This window comes from Amblyomma americanum, chromosome 1 (assembly GCF_052857255.1).
Source record: "Amblyomma americanum isolate KBUSLIRL-KWMA chromosome 1, ASM5285725v1, whole genome shotgun sequence".
Taxonomy (NCBI): Eukaryota; Metazoa; Arthropoda; class Arachnida; order Ixodida; family Ixodidae; genus Amblyomma; species Amblyomma americanum.
This window is the reverse complement of record NC_135497.1, coordinates 32550440-32572673: the sequence shown is the minus strand read 5'-3', so window position 1 is coordinate 32572673 and position 22234 is coordinate 32550440. Positions and strand designations below refer to the sequence as shown.

The window sequence follows — 22234 nt, the reverse complement described above, 5'->3', positions numbered from 1 at the left end:
TCTGTCGTCATGCTGGTGCCCTATGGGACTTTCGATGTTAGTTGATCGACCTCGGAAATAGTGCCCTGTTAAGCGGCGAAAGAATGGAAAGACGGAATTAAAAGCCGAATATTAAAGGTACCCTGCAACACAATTTAGATGGTATGCCTACGATGTTAGCCGACGCCGCTTCACAAATATCCTACACCAATAATTTTTTTTTTAATTCACTAGGTAGAAGCGGAGTTATGTGGCGGTCAAAATTTGAACTTCAGTGTCTTGGCGCCCCTGCGCTGGACCCACCTACCCCGCCTGGCTTCCGGCGGGCGCGCAGGAATTCCCGGGGACAGACGACGGGGCTGACTGGCCGCGGTCACGGCATGTGTCGACGCCTGAAAGGACCCTTTCACCCTTTTATTGGTCCTCTCAGAAAAAAAAAGCATAAATGAAAGAGAGGGAGCCCGGACCAGCAACGCTTTGCCGGGATTATAGCCAATAAAAAAAACGAAAAGGAGCTAAATGCTCAAAAAAGAAAACTTAATTTAAAGAGAAAAGCAGGAAAATAGAAACAACAAACAAAGAAAAGAAACATAAAACCCCAAAGGCGCAGAACAGACAGAAGCACAGATAACGTCACAGAGAATGTCAGCACAGATGAAGTCACAGGCACAGTTGGTCCAGACACCACAGACAGTCAGAAGCACCGATAAAGTCACAGATAATGTCAACACAGATAAAGTCAGAGGCACAGTTGGTCCAGACACCACAGACAGTCAGAAGCACAGATTAAGTCACAGAAAATATCACCACAGACAAAGTCACAGTCACAGTTGATTCAAACACAGTGTCAGATCACAGAGATATACATCATTGTCCAGCAAGGAACACAGAGCACTTCTCGGTACAGAGGTTATGCAGGAAAATGATAGTGACGAAGGTACTCATCGGGAATGTGTAGGAATTGTACTGCTGATGAGAAGAACCATTTGCATCAAAACAGCACAAGCAGCAGGTTATTCAAAAGAGTGGGGTAAGTAGACAGTGTAACGTCAGATTCGCAGAGATACTTTAAACGGGAAACTAAAGGAGCAGTAAAGGAACAATTTCGGAAGTAATGACTAACATCTTCGCACAAAACACCGCACGAGCAAATTGAAGCAGGAGATAAGCCAATTTTTTTTTATAATGGAAAGGGAATCGACCCATGCCCAGTGAGTAAAGTAATAAGAGGGCTCCAAAATACACGGATGGAAGGAATATTGAGCGTATCGGGGATCCAGTTAAATAATTCTGTGCCGCCATTATTTTCTTGCCAATAAGCTAGCCATAAAAGAAGTGAAGAATGCTGTAAACGGGAACGCACGCCACGGCGTGAAAGAGTAGAAGTGTGTAAATGGCCATATTGCCCAGCACTACCAGCAGCCTGGTCGGCTAACTTATTTCCAAAAATTCGGGAGTGACCCCGCATATGAGATAAAAGAAATTAGGCAAGAGAAGACAAACGATAGAGATCTTTCTTAATTTAAATAATTGTCGGGTTAAACGAAGTAACTGAAGACAGGGCAGAAAGCAGAGATAGACAATCAGTGTAGAAATGAACGGCCATAGAAGGAGGGTTATTACTAGCGAACGCAACAGCAGAATAGAATACTACAAGCTCGGCGGCATAGGCACTTGAAGGTGGTTATAAGGATATGCGATGAACGTATAAAATATTTTGTGTGGAGCTAAGAACAACAAAACCAGCAGCAGCACTGTGATGAGTGAATGACCCGTCTGTGTAAATATGCAGCGCACGTTCGCACGAAAAAGCCGAGGCTTCGTGATAACTAAGTTGAGCAAAAGAAAATTTATATTTCAGTGAGGGATGGTCAGACAAGATATTAAGTACTGGCTGAATTTCAAACGGGTTATAAAATGTCTTGCTGTGTGTGGACAACGGGTTGCCGTAATGCAAAAGGCATAAACTATGCACATAAATGGTTCAGATAAATAGGCAATGGAAGAACATTGGCAAGGACATGAAGAGCACCTATATATGCGCACGCGTTACGTGGAGGAGGGTGCAAGTTTGAGAAGTCGCCAGAAAAGGCTCGCCAACTTTCGAGCACGACTGTGGGCTCTCTGCTGCTCTTTATTTGGCTCAGATGTTTATTACGATCCAATCTATCGAATGAGCGATTTTGGACGTATACTGTGCTCAAAGTGTTGCAGGGCCCCTTTAAAAGCGAATTTGAAATGACGAAACAAAAAACCGTTACGCTGACAGAAATTCCGCATCACGCTCAATGATCGCGTGTCAATTTTCTTTGTCACAACTCTAGCCTACGTGCAACCGGGCCCAAGTAGAACGCCAGGGCACTGTGGCAAATTCTTCATGCGATGAGGTACGGGGAGGTGTCCTGCCTCTTCGCACAGTGAGAGGAGAGGGCGATACCAGCCGTACCTCGTTTCGCGAGGGTGGCCTTCTCTTTTATGGGCCGCGACGCATACTTTTGCGGGGCGACAGTATCGTGAGAAGGAAGTAGCCCCAGAGTGCGGTTGGGCACGCAGGAATGATCGCCATACCGAGCGCCTGTGGTGAGACCCTCCTGGGGGGCTACCTCATTGACAAGCTTGACCTGACCTGCGCCAACATCATTCGCATGTCTGTCTTCGCCAGCATGCTCACCTGGCTCGTGATGGGCTTCGTGCTTTTCAACTGTCCGAATTCGTCCTTTGCGGGGATGTCCTTCACGTGAGTAAACTGAGCATGTACGCCACTTGAGCGCTGAGTGCTGACCTCTGCGAAGGTGTCCTGTGTCAGCACTTTAATTGTACCGCAGGTGGGTCGTCTTGAGTCTTGTTCAGTACGATTGCAAGCTGGGCTGTTGGTACTTCGCGCGCTGCTCCGCAAATGACATGTGCGCATTGTGCAACCATCAGCAGACTCGGTCATGCTCCCACCGCAATTAAGTCACTGCCGTATTGTACAGCCGAGTTAGGCCCCTGTGCAGGCACGTAGCCAGATTTTTTTTTAGGACGGAGGGGGGGGGGGGGGGCTATTCGTGTTTGTGCACGCATCCTGTGCGTCTCCACTTCAGTTTTGCCGCATTGCCACTAGCATCGTGCTTTCAGAGTGCTCCGCATTCCAGTTCTCTAATCAGGATATTTACTTCATTTTGACCCAAGGTGCCTTCCCTTTGCACTCGTTAAGATGAAACAATGGAACCAGAGAGCAACAGTGTTCGCTCACTACGTTCGTACCGCTTGCGTCCAAGCCTAAGTTTATCCGCCATGAAAAGTTAGCAATCCAGTGTTTTCAAATTTTCTCGCGAAGTTTGGAGCCTATTCTGACAAGCCACCGCGTCCAAAATACATGTTTGCCAGATTTTCAACTCCGGTACGGAATCCTGAGAATGAAGTCTACCTCGCGGTCAACTTGACTTTCCACTGTAAGCAGCCTTCTCCTCGCTGCGCCGTTGTCCCCTCGAACCTGCGCTTATTGTAGGCGACCAGTGCCGTCTCCGTCCAGTAACGCCATCATATCCTTTACAACATGAACTGCTGGGCGGGTTGGTCAGACGTGGTTCTAGTAGACCAGCGCAACGGTTCGAACCCACACCAGGAAGGGACAAAACACGGCGCTGAACTAACAACAGAATGGTTTTATTCAGGACACCAGTGCTTAAGGACATGCTTGTATCGCAGAAATGCAGAAAAATACAGAGAAAACATCAAGTTCCACAGGCTAATCATTCAGAGCGTGCGAAAGCTTTGCCGGTGCGCGTAATCTAGGACATCAAGGATTCGTGCTCTTTCTTCGAGATAGCAACAGAAAGAGTGCTTATACATTCCGTACCTGGCCTCATAATCTCTGCAAACTGAACAAATAGAGCAAAACGCAAAGACCAGCTTACTAGAGAGATAATTGAGGCATCAGAGATTATGAGGCTAGGCCGGTTTACAAGATGATAAGGCTAGGTTTACAAGGATCATATCTTTGCTGCTCCGTCTTTAACTCTCGGTACTGCTGATATTCTTTCTGTCCTTCAGTCTCCACCGGTTTCTCCCGATTGCATCTTCTTCTTCCCGGTATTCGCTCGTCTTCTCTTCGCCACCAGCGCAACTGTCTCGTAGAAGGACTGAAGGCTGGGCGAGGTGGTGTCCCATGGTAACAAGGAAATCCTGTTGTCTAGCGCTGTTTGAATTTTCTTGTTACAACTCTTTCATGCCAGTTCAGTCGCTCGGCAAAGTTCACTTGCGTAGCCGTTGCCGCCTCCTCTTCAAATCTGTGGCAGAGCAGAGATTTTCCACAGTTCGATACTGTTGGCTGCAGAAGTGACGATATAAATTTGATTGTGAGAATGTTATTTCCTCTCTCACAACAATTTCGCTCATGTTAAAGCTAACAGGTTAGAGTGTGAGGACGTGATTTGCGACTGAGGACTTCCGCGGGTGATGCACTGCTAAGCGTTTTCTGACAAGTGTTGATTATGCCATATACAAAATTAGTTTACATTCAAAGCGTACTCTCTGTCCTCGCTTGAAAACATGCTGCCTTAACTTCAACACTCGTGCTACATCGATAAATTCCATGTAAAACGTTCAATCTCTCCTAAATCCACGACACGACCAACCGTGCTGACCGGCGCAAACTCCCAGTCGCGCGCATATGTTCTGTCACCTTCCCTCCCGGTCCTTCCCGAAACAGGAGAGCCGAATCGGTGCCCAAAGGCAGATTAGCGAAGGCCGGTGGTCAGTGTGGTGGTAATGTCTGGTCTCCTGGACTTCAAAGCGAGATTAGCTATCGCGTGTTGGGTGTTCGCACCTCTACCACTCGGCCTGCTTTGGATCACTGCACACCTGGAAGCACACTCCCATGGTTTAATGTCTGAGTAGCCTGTCTCCATGCGATAGCATTAGGAGCGTCATGAAGGCGGAAACTGTTCGGTGGCTTCGGCGTCGGTGTGAAGCCTCCGCCTGCTGAGTGGTGTTTAGGGAGATATGCCTCTCTTCACCTGTCAACCGTCCCCCTGACCTCTTGCCCCTCTGCCCTCTACATCTGTAGCGGAGAAGATTTAGACGCTGCACTAAGAATGGCTCAGAAAATATAAAAATGATTAAGAAAAGGACTCTGACTGCAACAGGTCTACGTGCAAAATATATAGCCTCCCGAATGGGCGAAAATGAAGCCTGCGGGAGCTACTCCTTCAAGCTTTGACCGGCAGGAGCATTCTTTGTCTGAAGCTCTACCGGTGGCTGTGTTTGAAACATTCACCTGCCAGTTCAGTTGTGTATCGCTTAACCGCTGCACCACTGCGCTGTTAGCGGTATGAGGACTCGCCGCGATCTATGAGTGTGACGCATTTTGCCCGGTTGAGTCGTCGAAATTGGAAGATAACTAGAAAAGGAATATATCGGGAAGTGAAAGACAATGAACTAAGAATTGGAAGAGGATCAGAGCTGCAATTTATTGCCGAGCGAAAGAAGCCTGCTACCTCAATTCCTCCGTATTGATCCAATTCATCAGCCCTAATTTTTTTCTTCTTGGCAAAAGAGCCCCGAACTCATAATACGCCTTTGTGTTGTGCGATGGCAGCGCACGTTAAAGAACCCCTGGTGGCCTAAAATAACCCGGAACCCTCCACTATGGTGTCTGCCATTGGCCATGTGTTCACAACTTACCATTTACATTTATTAAAGCCATGTTTGCAGCGCGGTCTTAGACTATTAGGTCCGTTTTAAATGAAATAAACATGTTCCAGTGTGACTGCATGCATGGAAGTTCTGTCCTTCTTCAGCGTGGATTAATACTGCCTGGTATTCATTAACGGGGCACTGACGCTGTAAAACAAGTGAGCTCTTTCAGCGAGCTCATTTGCGCCGCTTGTTTGGATTCTTGAGAGCGCTTACCTCGGCGACTTGTGATGTCTTCTGTTCTTGAAGAAAGAGCGATCGACTCATGGCGAAGAAAGAAAACGAAATTTAAGATGAAAAATTTGCACACTGCTTTTTAGCAAAAGTGGTAAACCTCATATTAGCATGTTGTTCTAGCATTTTGTTCGGGCTGGCACTAAGACCGACTGACACGATACGAGGGCCCTACTTACGACAGAAGAGAAGATTGCTTTCATAATTACACTCGCAAAAACAGCATAGTTTGCTAACGGTTATCAAATGCTGCGCATGCAAAAGAACGACAAGCAGTCGCGCTCGCAGAAGTCGAGGCAGGTACCTTAACAAAGCTGCACTTCCAAAACGTGGGTGACATTTGCACCGCACGGACTTCGTACGGTAGTGCGCTTTGTTGCAGCCGCCTGCCCTAACAAGACACAGTGACTGCAGGGCGCTTCCGGCGAAGAACACTGAGACCTAGAGCGATGTTAGCAGCGAAGATATCGCAGACGAGCTAATATGAGGCATGCTTCGCGCAGGAAAGGGAAAGCAAAACTAATGCTGCTTTCCACGGTCGCCGAATGGAAATACGGCGCTTCTGTCGGTATGATACTCACTTTCTTCGCAGAGGTTGACTGTGCGTCGGTATATTTAAAATTTACTCGCGCACAAACAGAGCTCCGCACGGCTGCATTATTAGCAGAAATGATGAGGAGGGGAAAAAAACCTATAGTGAACTCATCGTTAAAATAGGTGAAATTCGAAGAACCTCTGGAGCTCTTGGCTGCACAACGGCAAAAGCCATGCCGTAAGCACCCTCGTGAATTGACTGAAATGAGCACCTCTCGCGGCCTCGATGCCAATGTCCCATTACCAGGGTAGTTTCAGCCACTAGTGACAGGAGGAGAACTGATGTTTAAAAATTAAGGGTTTGAACCCGACCGCGGCGGCTGCCTTTTTATCGAGGAAAAACGCTAAGGTGCCGGTGTGCTTATCGATGTCAGTACACGTTAAAGATACCCACGTGGTCGAAATTATTCCGGAGCCCTCCACTATGGCACCCGTTTCTTCCTTTCTTCTTTCACTCCCTCCTTCATCCTTTCTCTTAGGGCGCGGTTCAGGTGTCCAATGATATATCTGACAGATACTGCGCCATTTCCTTTCCCCCAACAACATCAATTATTATTATTATTATCGTTATTATTATTTATTGTTGTTGTTGTTATTATACTGCACATGCACGCAGCCTGACAAGTTCCAGCGATGGTCGAATTCGCTTATGCACTGGGAAATGAAGCTGCTTTGTTTTTGCCGGCGGCGGTCCGAATTGCGCTCAAGGATGAAGTTTGAAGACCGTTAAAGGGACACTGAGGAGAAGCCTATAAAATTTTTTTTGCTTGCAATTTCATGGCTTTGTTGACGCTTGTCCGGGAGAGAAAGATGCATTTATTTGAAAGAAATTTGGATTCGAAGTTGAAAACTTTTTTCCCGCCGCTCTGATTCAAACTCAAGAACTATTATGACGACACGGAGAACTCTTATGACGACACAGAACAGAGTGACGTGAACGTGACGTAAACGGAGACTCCATAATTTCTGGCGGCTAGCGGTGCGATCTAGCAGCTGCCGAAATGAAAGCTACCGCCGCCGCACGTACGGCATCTATCGGGGGTCGCCACCGTCGCTTCGTTTACGTTTGCACCGGCGTCTTGCCAGCATTACGATGGATCCCGTTCCCGAACCAGACGACGTAGTTCTCGCAAAAACTCTGGCCTGCATTTCAGCGACCTCAGCCCCACAGAGCGTGCGATGCTTTTGAGGGAGCACGGTTAGGTTAGGCGCCGGCGGGTGGTTTCCCCCTTCCTCAGAGAGCAGCCGTTGCAAACTAAATATCATAACCCCAGTGCGGGGAGTCGCGAGGGGTGCGTTGCGCCCATCGGACGCTGGCCAGGGCTTTGGGGCCAACGGATTGTGATTCCTTGAACGGAGCGGTTGCGCGGCGCAGCAGGCAGCGTCTAGGTCGCCCACGGTTGCTTGGGCCAAGTTATTTAATTTTCTTTTGCCTCAAAAAACAAATGGGTGCTCGAGGGCGGTCGCGTTTAAAGTCGGCGGCTTGAAACCAAAGCCGGCGCACGACCCTTCAACGGCTTCCGCTTGATCCAACGGGTCCACTGGATCTGGCTCTCTCGCCAACTTGCATGTACCTTCAGATATGTACTGTGAATGGATTAAAATAGCCGAGCTCGAAAAGAACAGCTCCGCCGAACTGCCGCAGCTATTGAATATAACGCGCACCTCGCCGCGGAGCCAAATCAGTCTGGCCGGGCCGGCGGCGGCTGGCGCACCCGGCGCGAAATAGATACATACTCCAATCTCCCCGCCAATGCGGTCAGAGTGCGCCGAAGCTGCCGAACGCGTCGGCGGTCAAGTGCAGTTGGAGTATAGAGGGTCTCGCTTTGACCGACGTATCTTCGCCATGCAGGGTGCGCGCGCGCCTCGCCGCAGCATAAACGCTGCCTTAACAGAGCCTGCGCTTTACCGCTAACCAACGTATTCAGCGGCGGCATCCATGGGAGCCACTGAAACCCCCGCCCACTCACTAAATAAAAGAAGTCCGGTGCCGAGGTTCGGAATCGAACCAGGGCGTTTGAGGCGGAAACGCTACCGCTCCGCTACGACGGCTCAAGTTACAGCCGTCAATAAAGGCGCATCTAGTGAATGCATTCTTCTGATACAGAAATCTGCGCGCTTTCGCTAGGTATATCCTGGCCTAACAGAGCTAGGCCATCAGCAATTTTTCTTAACTGCATTGTACCTTGTCTCCCGTCCCTAATAAACGATTACCGTTAAGTAGTTTGAAGTTGACTGGCACAGCAGGGAATGTTTCATCGGGCAAGCGTGCGAATACACAAGTGCTGCCTTGTACGATCACTGACCATCGTGCCATCACAGCTTTTCATCGACCGTGACGATTATCTGACAAGCCTTAACAGGCTCCTTCACAGGTTAACTACCACTTGAAGCGGCAATTGGAGTTCCTCTGCTGTTCGGCACTTGTAAATCGAAGCGCGTCAAAAACAAAACCACGGGGCACGCAAAGCTCATAGACGCGAAGCGGCATAAAAAATCGAAACTCTCCTGGCCCCCTGTGGCGCCGCCAAGCATCCGTTTTCTTTGCTTCCAACATTCAGGCTTTCTTTTGCCTGCCTTCCTTGTTTGTTAAATTGCACTATTGGTTTTAAAACAAAACTTACTTCAATATTGATCTGCGCAACCTACCTTTGTCGGCCTCAGAGATTCGCAAACCCAAGTAGGATGGAAAATTCCTACAAGGTGGCGTCTCTTGTCCTATGGCGTCACCACGCCTGTACTTCACGAGATTGGCCTGCGGTGGCGATACCTGTATTTTGGTTCTAGCTATTTTCTACCTTACAAGAGCTTTGTTTTCAGTAAGAGCGGCGTTTTTGTGATCAGGAGCTGGTATTCTTGGTATTTCTCCTCAGTGTCCCTTTAAGCTCTACTCGCGTTTCGGCTCCCAGCGTTATGCGTTATAACACAAACAGTAACCCAGTAGTTGCCATGGTAACCGAAGTAGTTATATAATTTAATAAAATAACAACAGGGGCCAGCCTGATGCCGAGCACCACAACTAGAAGCTTAAATATGTCGATCGTGTATATATATCCCTGTCGGACAGGTATCAATGTCGGGCCACTTAGCCCCGACATTCGTGTAAAATTTGTGGGCCAACCGTTTGCCGCAGAATGTTCCGGATGGTGCCATATACTATTCAGCCTTTCGTGCAAGATAAACGTACTAGTTAACTTGCAGCCTATCTCGCGACAGGGATTCGAACCGGCGACCTATGTACCCTCTATTCCACGTCTTTACGAATATTCATATGAACATTGCGGCTCAACCATTTCTCGCAGTGTTCGGGGGTGGGGAGTCATACGATTTCTCGTTACTTGCAGCATAAGCTTCCTATTTAAGTTCGACTCTAGCTGGCGGCAGGGATTCGAACCGGTGACCTATGTTAGGTGCGCTAACGCCAAATATTCGATCGCTGCCTCAGCGTCGGCTCATTTTTTTCATCTGAATACCGTTGCCATAACAACGATACGACGCTCCGTTGGCCTTCCTCCAACTTCTATGGGGAAGAATTGGCGCTGCCACCTGTTTTCGCTGAACAATGGTATATATAGGAAGTTTCCCGTACCCTGGCTCTCTGAACTGAGCTGCGGCTCCTGTCCCATTTTTGTTGCGTGTAGCCTGTAACCTTGGCAGTGTCCACTATCACCACCGCCAACCTTAGCGGCGAATGTGGAGTGTCCTGTCATAGCGCAAGTGCTATCTGGAAAATGATCGAGCACTGAGGGCACCACCTGTGCGAGAACCCTCTTGTGCTACCCATGACATCAAGTCTGCCAGAACCGAGGCCCTCGTTAAGCTATTGAGCGCAGGAAGGAAGAGAAATGAAGGGCTCTTTAGGACATGCATATGAAGGAAGCCAACAGTCGATGAAACCATGGAAAGCATAAGGGAAAGTTTATTTTTATTTGAGTGTTTATCACCGGGAAATTAGTAGTGTAATAATATTGTACCTCTAGGACTGTTGATTAAAAAGGGTCGCCGTGGTGTCAGTGCTTGTGGCGCTCGGCTGCTGGCCCGAAAGATGCGTGTTGGATCCAGGCCGTCCCAGTCGAATTTCGATGGATGTAAAATTCTAGAGGGGCCGTCTACTTTGCGATGTCGGTGCGCGTTAAAGAACTCCAGGGGGTAGAAATTTCTGGAGCCCTTCACTACGGCGTCCCTCACAGTCTCAGTCGCTTTAAGACGTTTAACCCCCTCCCCCCCCCCCCCAAACAATAAACCAGTTCATTAGAAACAATCACTTGTTGCCGGTGGGATCCGAACCCACGTCATCTGCATTTCGCGCACGGTGCTGTACCAAGTGAGCTACTGCGGCGGTTGTCCTAGTAGTCTACCTTCAAGTAGCTTCTTCCCATCATAGATGTGGATTATAGTCCAGGTAAACAGTGAATCTGAGATCACATGACGCACCCCGAGCCCGCAATTTAAAAGGCGTACAGCAGGAAATAAATATATACAGTATAGTGATTCAATCCCAGGTATCAAAAGGTTACACATTGCTTGTATTGCATTTTTAAAACATGTACCGGGTGATTCACCTATAGGGCTTTAAACAATTTTTAAAAACAGGCTTTTTCAGCTAGAATAGCGTTTTTTTCAGCATAGCACTGTCAGCGGTGTAGTACATCAGGATACAGCTAAGACGGGTTAAATAGCAGGCAGGTTAACGAATACTGAATAGTTAACATTTTAACTACTAACTGTTGGGCTCCTTGATTATTGAGAGGCCTGTAGCCCGCCGTAAGTAATATCCATATCAGTCTTTAGAGTTTCCAAAGTTTGCGGCTACCCTCGGCGCTGTGGCCCAACAAATTTTGGCCACGTCGCGCAAAAATGAATGCGCTTTCGAGAAGCTTGCAGGCAAAGCAACCTCTCCAGTGCACGTAACTCGTTGAAATTGGCCAAATTTGTTGGGCCACAGCGACGAGGGTAACCGCACTTTCAAAATTCTAAACACTGATCAACATACTACTTACGGTGTGCTGCACGCCTCTAAATAATAAAGGATCACAAAGTTAACAAGAGAGGGAAACCTCAGGGTGTTTGCCGACGTTTCGAGAAGGGAACTTGTCTTCGTCTGGGCAACTCCACTTGTCCGCAAGTCCTCTTGTCGAAACGTTGGCAAGCACCCTGAGGCTTTCCTTCTCTTGTTGACTTTGTGATCATCAAGAACCATCTGACCAACCTCTATCTACCATTAATAATGAAGGAGCCTAACAGTACTAGTTAAAAAGTTAGCTATTTATTGTTAGTAAACCAACTTGCCAATTGGCACGTCTTAGCTGTATTCTAATGTACTGCACCGCTAACTACGCTATGCTGAAAAAAGCGCTCTTGTAACTCAAAAAGCCTGTTTTTTAAAATTGTGTAAAGTCTTAGGTGAAACACCCCGTATAACATATACATAAAGAACTGTTGTATATGGACTGAAAATAAATTTAAACAATAATACACCGATGTTTCCTCTCTCGTCAAGGCTGCACGAATTTCTCGCAAACTGTTCTTTCCAATATCTACATTTGAAGATAGCGGGTATAGTTCAGCAAATGTGGCATTCTAAACTGTAGCATCCAATTTCCGTAGTTGGTGCGCCAAAAGGGTAAAAAGAATTGGCTGTGTTTGCCTTGGGTGTAGCTTAACCTTCAAGCACTCACTAGCACCACCTCGAACCAAAGCAGCGGAGGCGGAACGTGGACATTAAATGTAATATCGCAAATAGGACTAGCACCACAATGCTCGTCGGATAGTCAGACTGAATATATGCCCACCTACTTCTTACCAGTTCTGCATGTTGCAGATTTGCCAGCAGTCGTACAGTATCACCACTTTAGCAGATAACAGCAATTTTTTTTACAGATGCCACATACCACAGTCTTGTCACCTCTCGCCTCAGTGCCATCGCGCTGATAAAAGAAAACTACCAGTTATTGGTAATAAGAGAATTATCACCTAACCACTGCATCTAGGAAAATAAAGCCGATTATCGGTAAATTGAACTCGAAGTGGGCCGAAAATTAACCCGAATTATGTGGAGGTGAACGCTAGTGGTGAAGATTTTACAAAGCATCAGTACGAATAAACCAGAAGTTCGATTTAAGCGAGTTCAAATTAGCGAGCTTTCACAGTGCATGGCGTTGGTGCGTGTTTTATTCCTGCGGGTAAAATGGGTGTGGCTGCCATTCACCGCATTGATTTGTGCGCCTCTGTACGGGGCGGCGGCGGCTTCTTTAGCGCGATGTCAAGCCCTTGAGAGAGCTCGCCTTCCATCCGGGCCTTGGGCCGCAGGTGTATTCCGACTGTTGCTGCATCGCCACCGTGCGCGAGAAGGACGTCCTGTCGGTGCAGGCCGAGCTGACGCGCCGCCAGACGACGTGCAAGGCGCTGGCGCCCTTCTCGATGGGCCTCTTCTTGGCGCTCTTCGAGACCTTCCTCAACAGCGCCCCCGGCATGAGCGGCACCATCCGGTGCGTACGCCCCTTTGCGCCCCCGCGCGCACCAACCGTCGCGTGTCGCGCAGGACCGTCGGAGAGCCGACCAAGCCGGTGGCGTTGGGTCTGCAGTGGGTCTCGGTGCGGCTCTTCGGTAAGTCTTGCCATTGGTCCTTTGCGGAGACTGCAGAGTGGCGGGTGGCACGCAGGCACCATCCTGGCGCCCATCGTGTTGTGCTCCATCATCCACCGCAGCTGCCTTACGTAGCAGGGCCTGTGCGGCGGCCAGCGTGGCACGTGCATCGTATACGAGAACAGCAGCATGGGCTACAACCTCTTTGGCTTCCTCATTTTTCTCAAGACGCTGTCGGTGGTCTTCTTCGGCGCCTGGGTCACCATCCGCCACTGAGCGCTGCGCATTATTGTACGCCGGAAAAAAAATACGCAAACTTGTACGCTGTCAACAAAACGAGATGCGGGGGCGCTGCGATCCAAGCTGAAGGGGCGACCTCGTTCCGTCTGAGCCCGCTCGTTCATGATCACGTGCACCCGTGGTCCATCTCGTGCCGGTGTTTAGAAAAGGCCAAAAGTGGAGAACACGCATGCATTACTGCGATAATTAACACCCTTTGCATGTTCCTGCTAATGAGGAACGATCAGAATACCTTGCATCTATCTATCATCTGCGCATATTGGCGTGATCCATTCCATTTGGTGCGAGCGTGACGTGGCGAGGTTTTTTTTTTTTTTTGCGCGGATGGTCATGCATTGACGGGTGAGGTGATTTTCATATGCCGATCGGTGTATGCGATCGCCTCTGGAGAAAACGTTGCCGAAGCGGCGTCAGTTCTCATCGGGCTCTGCGAAGCCACGGTTTTCATTCAGAGTCGCTTCGTTCCCTAAATCTGTCGGGCGCGGGCTAGCAGTGTAGCCGATGCCAGCTAGCCCAGAGCTACTCTTTAAAAACCGAATCGAATGCGAATAGTTGGGCTTTGCTACCGAATGGAACAGGAATCCCGTGTTTTTAGAAATATGCGCTTAGGTGTTCAATCCGCGTACAACGAATAGCCGTGCTAAAGAGTGAAGCGGTAGCGGCGGCTCTCTCGTACCATGCTGTGATTAATGCTGCTGTGCTGTAGCAGTAAGAAAACGCCATCTACACCAGGGGCTACACGTCCGTCACACGCGAAGCAAAACTTCCAAGAGAAAACTCAGGACATGAGAGGAGCGAGAGCGGCATCAAGGCTGCACCCACTAATGGAGGCGATGTGTGAACGCCGCCACGCTAAGTGCGCACCACTTTGCGGAGTCGGAGTGAACACTTTTTATTTGTCAAATTCTCTTCGTTGCCCATTATTTTAAAACTCGATATTCGATTCTTCTCGTATAATTGTCAACGTGGACTGTTTGATTCGTTGGCCGAAAAGTATGGGTGGATATTCGATTCTCCGCTCGAAATTTTCGAATCTTCTCACAAACCTAGTGAATGCACTCGCATGCGTCACGAAAGCGTTCTTTTTGATGACATACGGTCCACGTTTCTGTGGCCACAAGACCAGAAACGAAACAGGTGCATCAAATTACGCAGGACACTTTTGTTGCCATTCTGATGGCACACCTACTCATTAGCATACGATCGTAAGGCAACGCGTACCCTAAGTTCACATTTCTTCGGAGAAACACAACGCGGTTTGTGGGCTATTGTCCGCTGAAGCACGTCCCAAAAGAGGATCGCATCCCAACAGTCAATAAAGACGTGTTTTATTGACTCTGATTTGTGACACAACAAGCAGTCAGCACCCCATGTTACAAACAATCTTTCTCCTCTATCCATGTTTTAGCCGGCAACGTACCAGTGTGCAACTTGAAGAAAGTGTCTTCCCCCCCTCTGGCACCACCATTTTCCTTACACTTTTCAAAACATTTCCTCCTTGGCCTGCACTATACAGAGATCGATATATTGGCTCGGCGAAGACACAGTCAAGCAAATCTTTTATCAATTTGTTATGCATGACATTGGAAAGGTAATCCAAACTGAAGCGAGCATTCAGAAACCGGAGAGCAAAGATGAGCTCTTTCGAAAATCGACTTCCACTTCATCGCATCCCGTCGACAGTGGAAATAACAAAGTTTGGCAAAGCCGAAGAAAGCCTCACTTGAATAAAGGTCCGCAGGAAAGGTTCGCGTTGATCCCGAAGAAACATAAATCTTGACACCACCTGCCTCAGGTACAAGTGTGGCAAGGAGAAAGACCCCTTTTTCTCAACAGCAGAAATAGATTATCACGTTTAGTCCGCTGCTATGAGGACTGCCAAACAAAAACCGCGAAGAGACGATAAAGAAAGACTTACCAGTGCCGCCATTTGGGATACGATTCGTGAACGTTGGGCCGGATCTTTGTAAATACGATGTATTCTTTCTTGGCCTGCACAGTATTTGCGGAAGCAGGACGGCTGTACGACTCTGCGATGAACAGATGCGCTGTCTGTCCGATACTACTTTAGAGAAAACATATTTAAGCTGCTTGAAGTGTACAAGGAGCTATGTTTTGGAGATGAAGTTTTGAGTTTGATGGGACAGCTGTGTTCCCTGAAACAGTTCAGATTTTCTCATGTGAGTGAAACGCATGTCCGCTCCTGATATTTGAGATTGCAGTGCAGAACATATGTTGTTTGTGACCTATTGTAAACTTGCGAAACCGGGAAAGAAAGAAAGGCGGTTTTGTTGGCTATTGGTTGCGTGCTCGCCTCGCAGTGCGGAGGTCCTTGGATCGATTCCACGCGCTTTCGGGAGAAGCTTTTTTTTCTCTTTGATGATTATGCCTTTTGGGGTTTTGTGGACTACTTTTCCTAGATGCCGACGCGGCCGGTTTTCGTTGCTAATCGGCAATGTAACGCTTCCGCATTAATAAAAAAAAATCCTGGCCCCGTCTCATAGCAAAGACGAGAGACAAGGACATTTTCGGCATAACGCTTTCTCACCTAGATTATTACTGCGAGTTGAGTTGCTTAAACGAGCACAAACAACATCTGACACATCGCCTCTCTCAGGGGTCTCAAACATGCGGCCCGCAGAGCATGGTTTTGAGTACCCGCTGGCACTGAACAGTTGATCCTAATTGCTCCGGAAAAACTTCACCCCGTGATGATCTGTAGCCAGAAATAGCTACTCGTTTACGTTCAGTCATACCTGCGTACCTCGGTAAGCTTTCCGTGAGGCAGGCGTACAAACATTGAACGCAACAGCGAAGAAAAACTGAAAAAGCAACATTTATCTCACTGGTGGCCAGCTTCTAACTAACTTATTTCCTCTGCAGACTTCCGTCTTCCTCCTTTCTCTATTCTGCTCGTGGGAGACAAAAACACAGCGAGGTAAATTTGAGACCCCGGCCCGCAGAGAGTGGAGTTCGGAGGAGCAATTATTTCCCCTCGAAAAACGCGCCTCGAGGGGCGCCACACTTGTATTTCCCACGATCTCGACTCCGTTATGGCGTCCCCGATGACGTTGCTGCAGGAACTCTGATAGGCATGTTCTGGGGTTATTTAGTGTAATAATGGTCACTTTCATTCGATTCACCTGGGCGTGAAGGTGGTCACAAAAATTGTCTCTACTCCTTGGTTTCAAAAAACAAATGAGGCGCCTGGAATACGGCTGGATGCTCTACTAGTGTTTTATGCAGGGTGTTTCACGTAACTTGAATCTAGGATTAAAGTGGCTCGCCGGAGCTGTTTGCAAGCAACGACAGATTGTTTCACGCCGTGTGGCGCTCCTCAGAGTATTAGAGACAAAGCTATACTACGCTAGTCCGAACCGAAGTTACGCTGCGTGCTGCCGGTGATTGCATCGGCGCCCCTATAGCAAACTGATCTACGTCTATACTTGTAAGCAGGTAGTCGCTTTGCCGCGGCGTAGCTCCGCTCGATCGCTAGACTTAGATAGTATATAGGCGTGTACTAGTTAGTGTGGTTAAACATGATGACGTCATAGTATAGTAATGACCATAATTAGTAGTAAGCGTAATGTCCGGATGTAATATAGAATTGGAAAAACGAAGTATAGCCTACACTAGCAATTTTTTTCGAAATGTAGTGCGAAAAAAACCAGGGCACAGAAGAAGGCATCGACACGACACGAGCGCTGTGCCTCCTTCTGCGTCCTAGTTTTTTCGCGCTACGTTTCGAAAAATGCAAATGCTCCAACTCACCCAGCTTAGCATACTTGTGTATAACACTAACACGTGACGTGACCTTCGGCTTGACCTTTAATAAAAAAGCTTTGCGAAATGTAACAATCACGATGGTGTAACATACGACGTCATATACGGTATAACGCAATGAAAATCGCTTGACTTAGCATGACGTCATTTGGCGCGTTGAAAATTCGCGTGCCGAGGCTTCTCTAGCCACGGTCGGCGGCGACATGGGCGGAAATAAGGACGCAGTCGCTTCGCCGAGCTCCGGTGTTGGTGGTTGTCCGACGCGCATTCAACATTGCAGACGCCAAGCCGCGTCTAGTTGCCTAATACACCAGAGCTTTCGCTCTCTAACCAGGTTCAACAGTAGGTAAACCACGAGTATTTTTTTAATTCCGCTTATTTATTAAATTAGCTAAAATTATGCAAATCTTTTATTATTCACTTCAGGGTCACGTGCCTTCCTTTAAGTTGTAGAAGGGGTTCACTAATAATAATAATAATAATTGGTTTTGGGGGGAAAGGAAATGGCGCAGTATCTGTCTCATATATCGTTGGACACCTGAACCGCGCCGTAAGGGAAGGGATAAAGGAGGGAGTGAAAGACGAAAGGAAGAAGAGGTGCCGTAGTGGAGGGCTCCGGAATAATTTCGACCACCTGGGGATCTTTAACGTGCACTGACATCGCACAGCACACGGGCGCCTTAGCGTTTTTCCTCCATAAAAACGCAGCCGCCGCGGTCGGGTTCGAACCCGGGAACTCCGGATCAGTAGTCGAGCGCCCTAACCACTGAGCCACCGCGGCGGGGCAATTCACTAAGAGCCGGTCCAGTTTTTTTGTAGCAACGTGCCTCCTACGCGGTCCTTTTTGCCGGCCATTAAAGAAATTTCGCAAAATATGAGGAAAAAAAGCCACGTGACTGCTCTCGTGCGCTACCGTATTCCGGTGCTCCCAACAGTGTTCTGGAAGAAGGAAACGGCCGTGCCCAAGTGAGCTGCCGCTGCATGATTGGACGGACTGCAAAACGAAAATAATAAAAACAACGGAGTCTACCTTGAAATACGCGGCTTCACTGATTTCCCTTCCTTTTTTTCTTCCGTCTCTACGATGCCTGTCGATGGCCTGCTTATCACTTATCGCAGATCACGGCGCGCGCTTTCCACATTCGGGGAGAATGGGTGGATGCACTTTCAAGACAACGCCGAGAGCGGCCACCCACTTCGAGATGGTGAGCGCGCGATCCTTGTTTACTCAGTACGCGCTCGGCAGCACTAAAATACGGTAGCGCAAATGTGCGACCACGTTTATTTTTTTCTTTTAATATTTCAAGGGCTTTCTCGAAATGCTAGAAAGAGCGAACACGTAACTAAAATACTGGATCGGGTCTTCAGTAACCCTATCCACGACTTAATGAAACACGTGTGACCATAAAATAAATATTACAGATTTTGCATCATTGATATTAGCTAATTAGCTAACTACCCAATTATTCAGAATTTTATATATAATCTGAGGAGCGCCACACGACGGGAAACAATGTCGTTGGTTTCGCCCTGCTCCGGTGCGCCACTTTTTGTAAATCCTTGGTGCAAGTTACGTGAAACTTCACTCTGCTGTCATAATCGAATTTCATTTCAGTGTCCCTGTAAACGTGGTTTCTTCTTCCGCCACACTCTGCCACGAGCGCTGATAGCGAGCCAGGCTTCTTTTGATGACGGCGAACATGTTGCGCATTTTTCGTCGGGAACAAAGGTGCTTCGGAGAGACTCCACTGCCGCGCCAATGTCTGCTGTCCATTCTTTAGTCACGACAGATGTCATCTGATTCGCTTGGCGAAAAGGCGTCTAAAGAACCGAGCCGCGTGGTATGCACCGCTTCTGCCCCCGGAAGCCCCACAGTAGTATATGGTGCACAGTGCAGCTTTCGGTAGAGCACAGCTGACGAAGTGGGATGCCAGCGAGCTAAGTCAACGAGAGCGCTAATTCGCCGCTTCAGGCTGCGGGACATAGCTTAGCAGAGCAGTAACCTTTTCTGCTGACATCGCATACGCTTCCCGGCGTTGCTGCTGTCAGGCAGCCGTATGGGTTACTCCACCAGCGCTGACCGGACGCGATATTCGGAGGTCGTGGGTTCGGATCCCACCTGCGGCATGGTTGTTTTTTCTGCTGCTTTATAAGTAATTTTCTTTAAACTAATTGATTGGCACTAGAAATAAAGAAAAAATAGAAACAAATCCCCTGTGCACCTTGGTTTCGGTACTGTTGGTTTCCTTAATATGTTTGTCAAACGAGCCCTTCATTTAATTTGCCTTGTCTGCTAATAGCTTAACGGGGGTCTCGGTTCTGGCAGTCTTGATGCCATAGGTAGCATAAGAGGGTTCTCGCACAGTTTCCGCAATCGCTGTTAGATGACATTCTACGTCACCCTTGCGGTATTACAGGACGTGCTACGTTCACCGCTATGGACGAGGGTGGCGCTGGTGAACACTCTAAACGTTCGCTTGCACGCAAAACATAAATATTCTCTAAAGCAGCAGATTGGGCAGCCGCCGCCTGAGCTTAGTTGGTAGAACACCCGACGCGATATTCGGAGGTCGTTGGATCGGATCCTACCGGTGGCATGGTTGTTTTTTCTGCTGCTTGATAAGTAATTTTCTTAAGGCGACAGATTAAGCGAGCTATTATTCTCCCATTGATTGGCACTACAATTTAAACCAAAAATAGAAACAGTCCCCCTGCACCTTGGTTTCGGGGATTGTTGGCTTCCTTCATACATTCGTATATATAAATATATATATATATATATATATATATATATATATATATATATATATATATATATATATATATATATATATATATATATATATATATATGAATATATATATATATATATATATATATATATATATATATATATATATATATATATATATAGTAGCGGGCACTACTTTCTAAGTAGTTACCTTTCTCGACAACACGTGACTAGCGTACGCCCCGTTTTTGTTTTCTGCTTACGTATGCCTGCGTACTGTACTGTTTTGGGTTTTAGTTTCGCGCATTCTAATAAAACTTAACGCAGTGCTTGCCCTGTCAGAACATTTGCTACGCGAATATCGTGTACATACGTTTCTTTGCCACGTTATAAAAAAAGGCTAACCCTGAAGAACACTTATGTGGGTCTCGTTATTAAGCATGACATTTGAGCGCATCTTCTACGGCAAATTCACGTGCCGCAGAATTCCATTTCGTCAACGTGGCCATGATCGACTCTGGACTCACCACACAGGAAGCTTGCCGACCACACAAGACAGCCGGGCCGCACTCGGACGCTTCCAGGTTCACTTGCTCCAACTGGGCTCCTGCGCAAAGGGACGTCCATGATAGCTCGTGAAATTACTCCACTCGGCTGCTTATAGCTTGACACATCGACCGCACTTAGTGACCTCCATTCTTGTTCAAAAGTAAGCCATTTTTAGTGCCGCAGCATTGAAGAGCTGCAAAGTCGCAAAATTATATGTTCTTCACCTATCGCCCACGTGCAACCCACCTCGCAAAACGTACTACGGAGCAGCGCCTTCCTTGCATCAACAACCGCCGCATCCCATCAGCTCACTCACCCTTGACACCGTGTGCTGTTCGATGTCAGTGCACGTTAAAGATCCCCAGGTGGTCGAAATTATTCCGGAGCCCTCCACTACGGCACCTATTCTTCCTTTCTTCTTCTTTCACTCCCTCCTTTATCCCTTCCATTACGGCGCGGTTCAGGTGTCCAACGATATATGAGACAGATACTGCGCCATTTCCTTTCCCCAAAAACCAATTATTATTATTGACACCGTAGGCGAGCGTGGCGCAGCGGCCCGCTTGTGGGGGCGGCGTGCGGGGGATTTTGAGGAAAGGCACGGCGCTGCGCAGCGGCGGAGCACCTGTGGCTCGGTGCTACTAGTGGCGCATGCGCAGTAGTAACTAGGGAGCGAGAGAGAGAGAGAGAAACGTGGCAGCGGCGAAACTTCAGGCGACGGTGTCGGCGGCGGCCACCTGCGCCGTGCGTGACGTCACTCGTGCTCTGACATACGCCGGCTCGCGCGATGCGTGGTGTTGACTAGCGTAGTGAAGCTTTTCGCTTCAAAACTGCTATTGCCGTCCTCAGCCGGCTGCAATCCACCGGCCACGGTACCCCACTAGTGCGGAACATTCGTTCGCGCTTCGAGCGCACTGCTCAGAGAGGATGCGCCGTGCGTGCACACTGGGTGCCCGGTCACTGCGGCATCGCCGGCAGCACCCCGACCCACGCAATGCAGGAGGTGAGCGCATCGACAGCATCAACGGCTGTCGCGCACTTACGCGGTCGCAACGTGCAATCATCCTCCACGTGCGCATTGGCTGCGTGTGGCCCGGGGAACGACGGGAGCGTCACGGAATCGCGACGATTAATGCGTGTGTCGGATGCGGTGCAGTGGACACACTAGACTACCTGCTCCTTCACTGTGCCGCGTACGCCGATGCTCGTCGCGATATGCTTGCGGCCTATAGGGTGCTGGGCATACTACCAGACTGCCTCAAGACGCTATTGTGGCCGCAGGGCAGTTCGCGCACCCGTGAGCGAACCTTGGTGAGCATCTGTGCGTTCCTCGAACAGAAGGGCTTTATGTCCCGTCTGCTCTCCGCCAGGTAGTTACACGCAGTGAACAAACGCTCTGCGAGTTCTACCTTGGACGATTAACAACTGGACGCCCCACTCCAGTTGTAGTCAACTTATTGCTGTGCGCGTGTGTTTGTATTGCTCCATCATGAACTAATCACGCGCACAACCTGGACGCATTTCTTATTGTGTAAATAGTTTGTGTATATTACCTCTCCCACTATCCTCTCTTCCTGTCACCTCACATCCTTCATTTCTCCATCCTGCCTGCTATCCTTCATTTCCGCTGCCCCAGCTCAAGTGCTTCAGTATCGATGGCAGATGCCGGCCCTAGCAAAAAACTTTTCCTTACTTTTTATTATTATTTCAATAAAACCACTTACTACTACTACATCCGCTACGGTAGCTCTTTCTTCCTTTGATCTTTCACTCGCTTTTTTATGCCTTCCCTTAAGGCTC

At 48.3% G+C, this 22234-nt stretch overlaps 3 protein-coding genes across 3 annotated transcripts in view; 2 read left to right on the top strand and 1 right to left on the bottom strand.

The window, feature by feature from the left end:
* The window catches only part of LOC144125662 (atrial natriuretic peptide-converting enzyme-like), a 996499-nt gene that overhangs the window by 104910 nt on the left and 869355 nt on the right, over window positions 1-22234 (bottom strand). The window lies entirely within an intron of this gene.
* The window catches only part of LOC144132050 (solute carrier organic anion transporter family member 4A1-like), a 34537-nt gene continuing 14825 nt past the window's right edge, over window positions 2523-22234 (top strand). The window contains exon 1 of the mRNA XM_077664475.1: window positions 2523-2716. Coding sequence (XP_077520601.1) covers window positions 2535-2716 — 182 coding nt within the window. The 5' untranslated portion in view covers window positions 2523-2534. The remainder of the gene's footprint in view (window positions 2717-22234) is intronic.
* On the top strand, window positions 12639-13619 carry LOC144115143 (solute carrier organic anion transporter family member 4A1-like). Its single transcript, XM_077649319.1, has 4 exons — window positions 12639-12647; window positions 12742-12974; window positions 13028-13092; window positions 13148-13619. The coding sequence occupies exons 1-4, from the start codon at window positions 12639-12641 to the stop codon at window positions 13204-13206; spliced, it is 366 nt and encodes a 121-aa protein (XP_077505445.1). The 3' UTR covers window positions 13207-13619.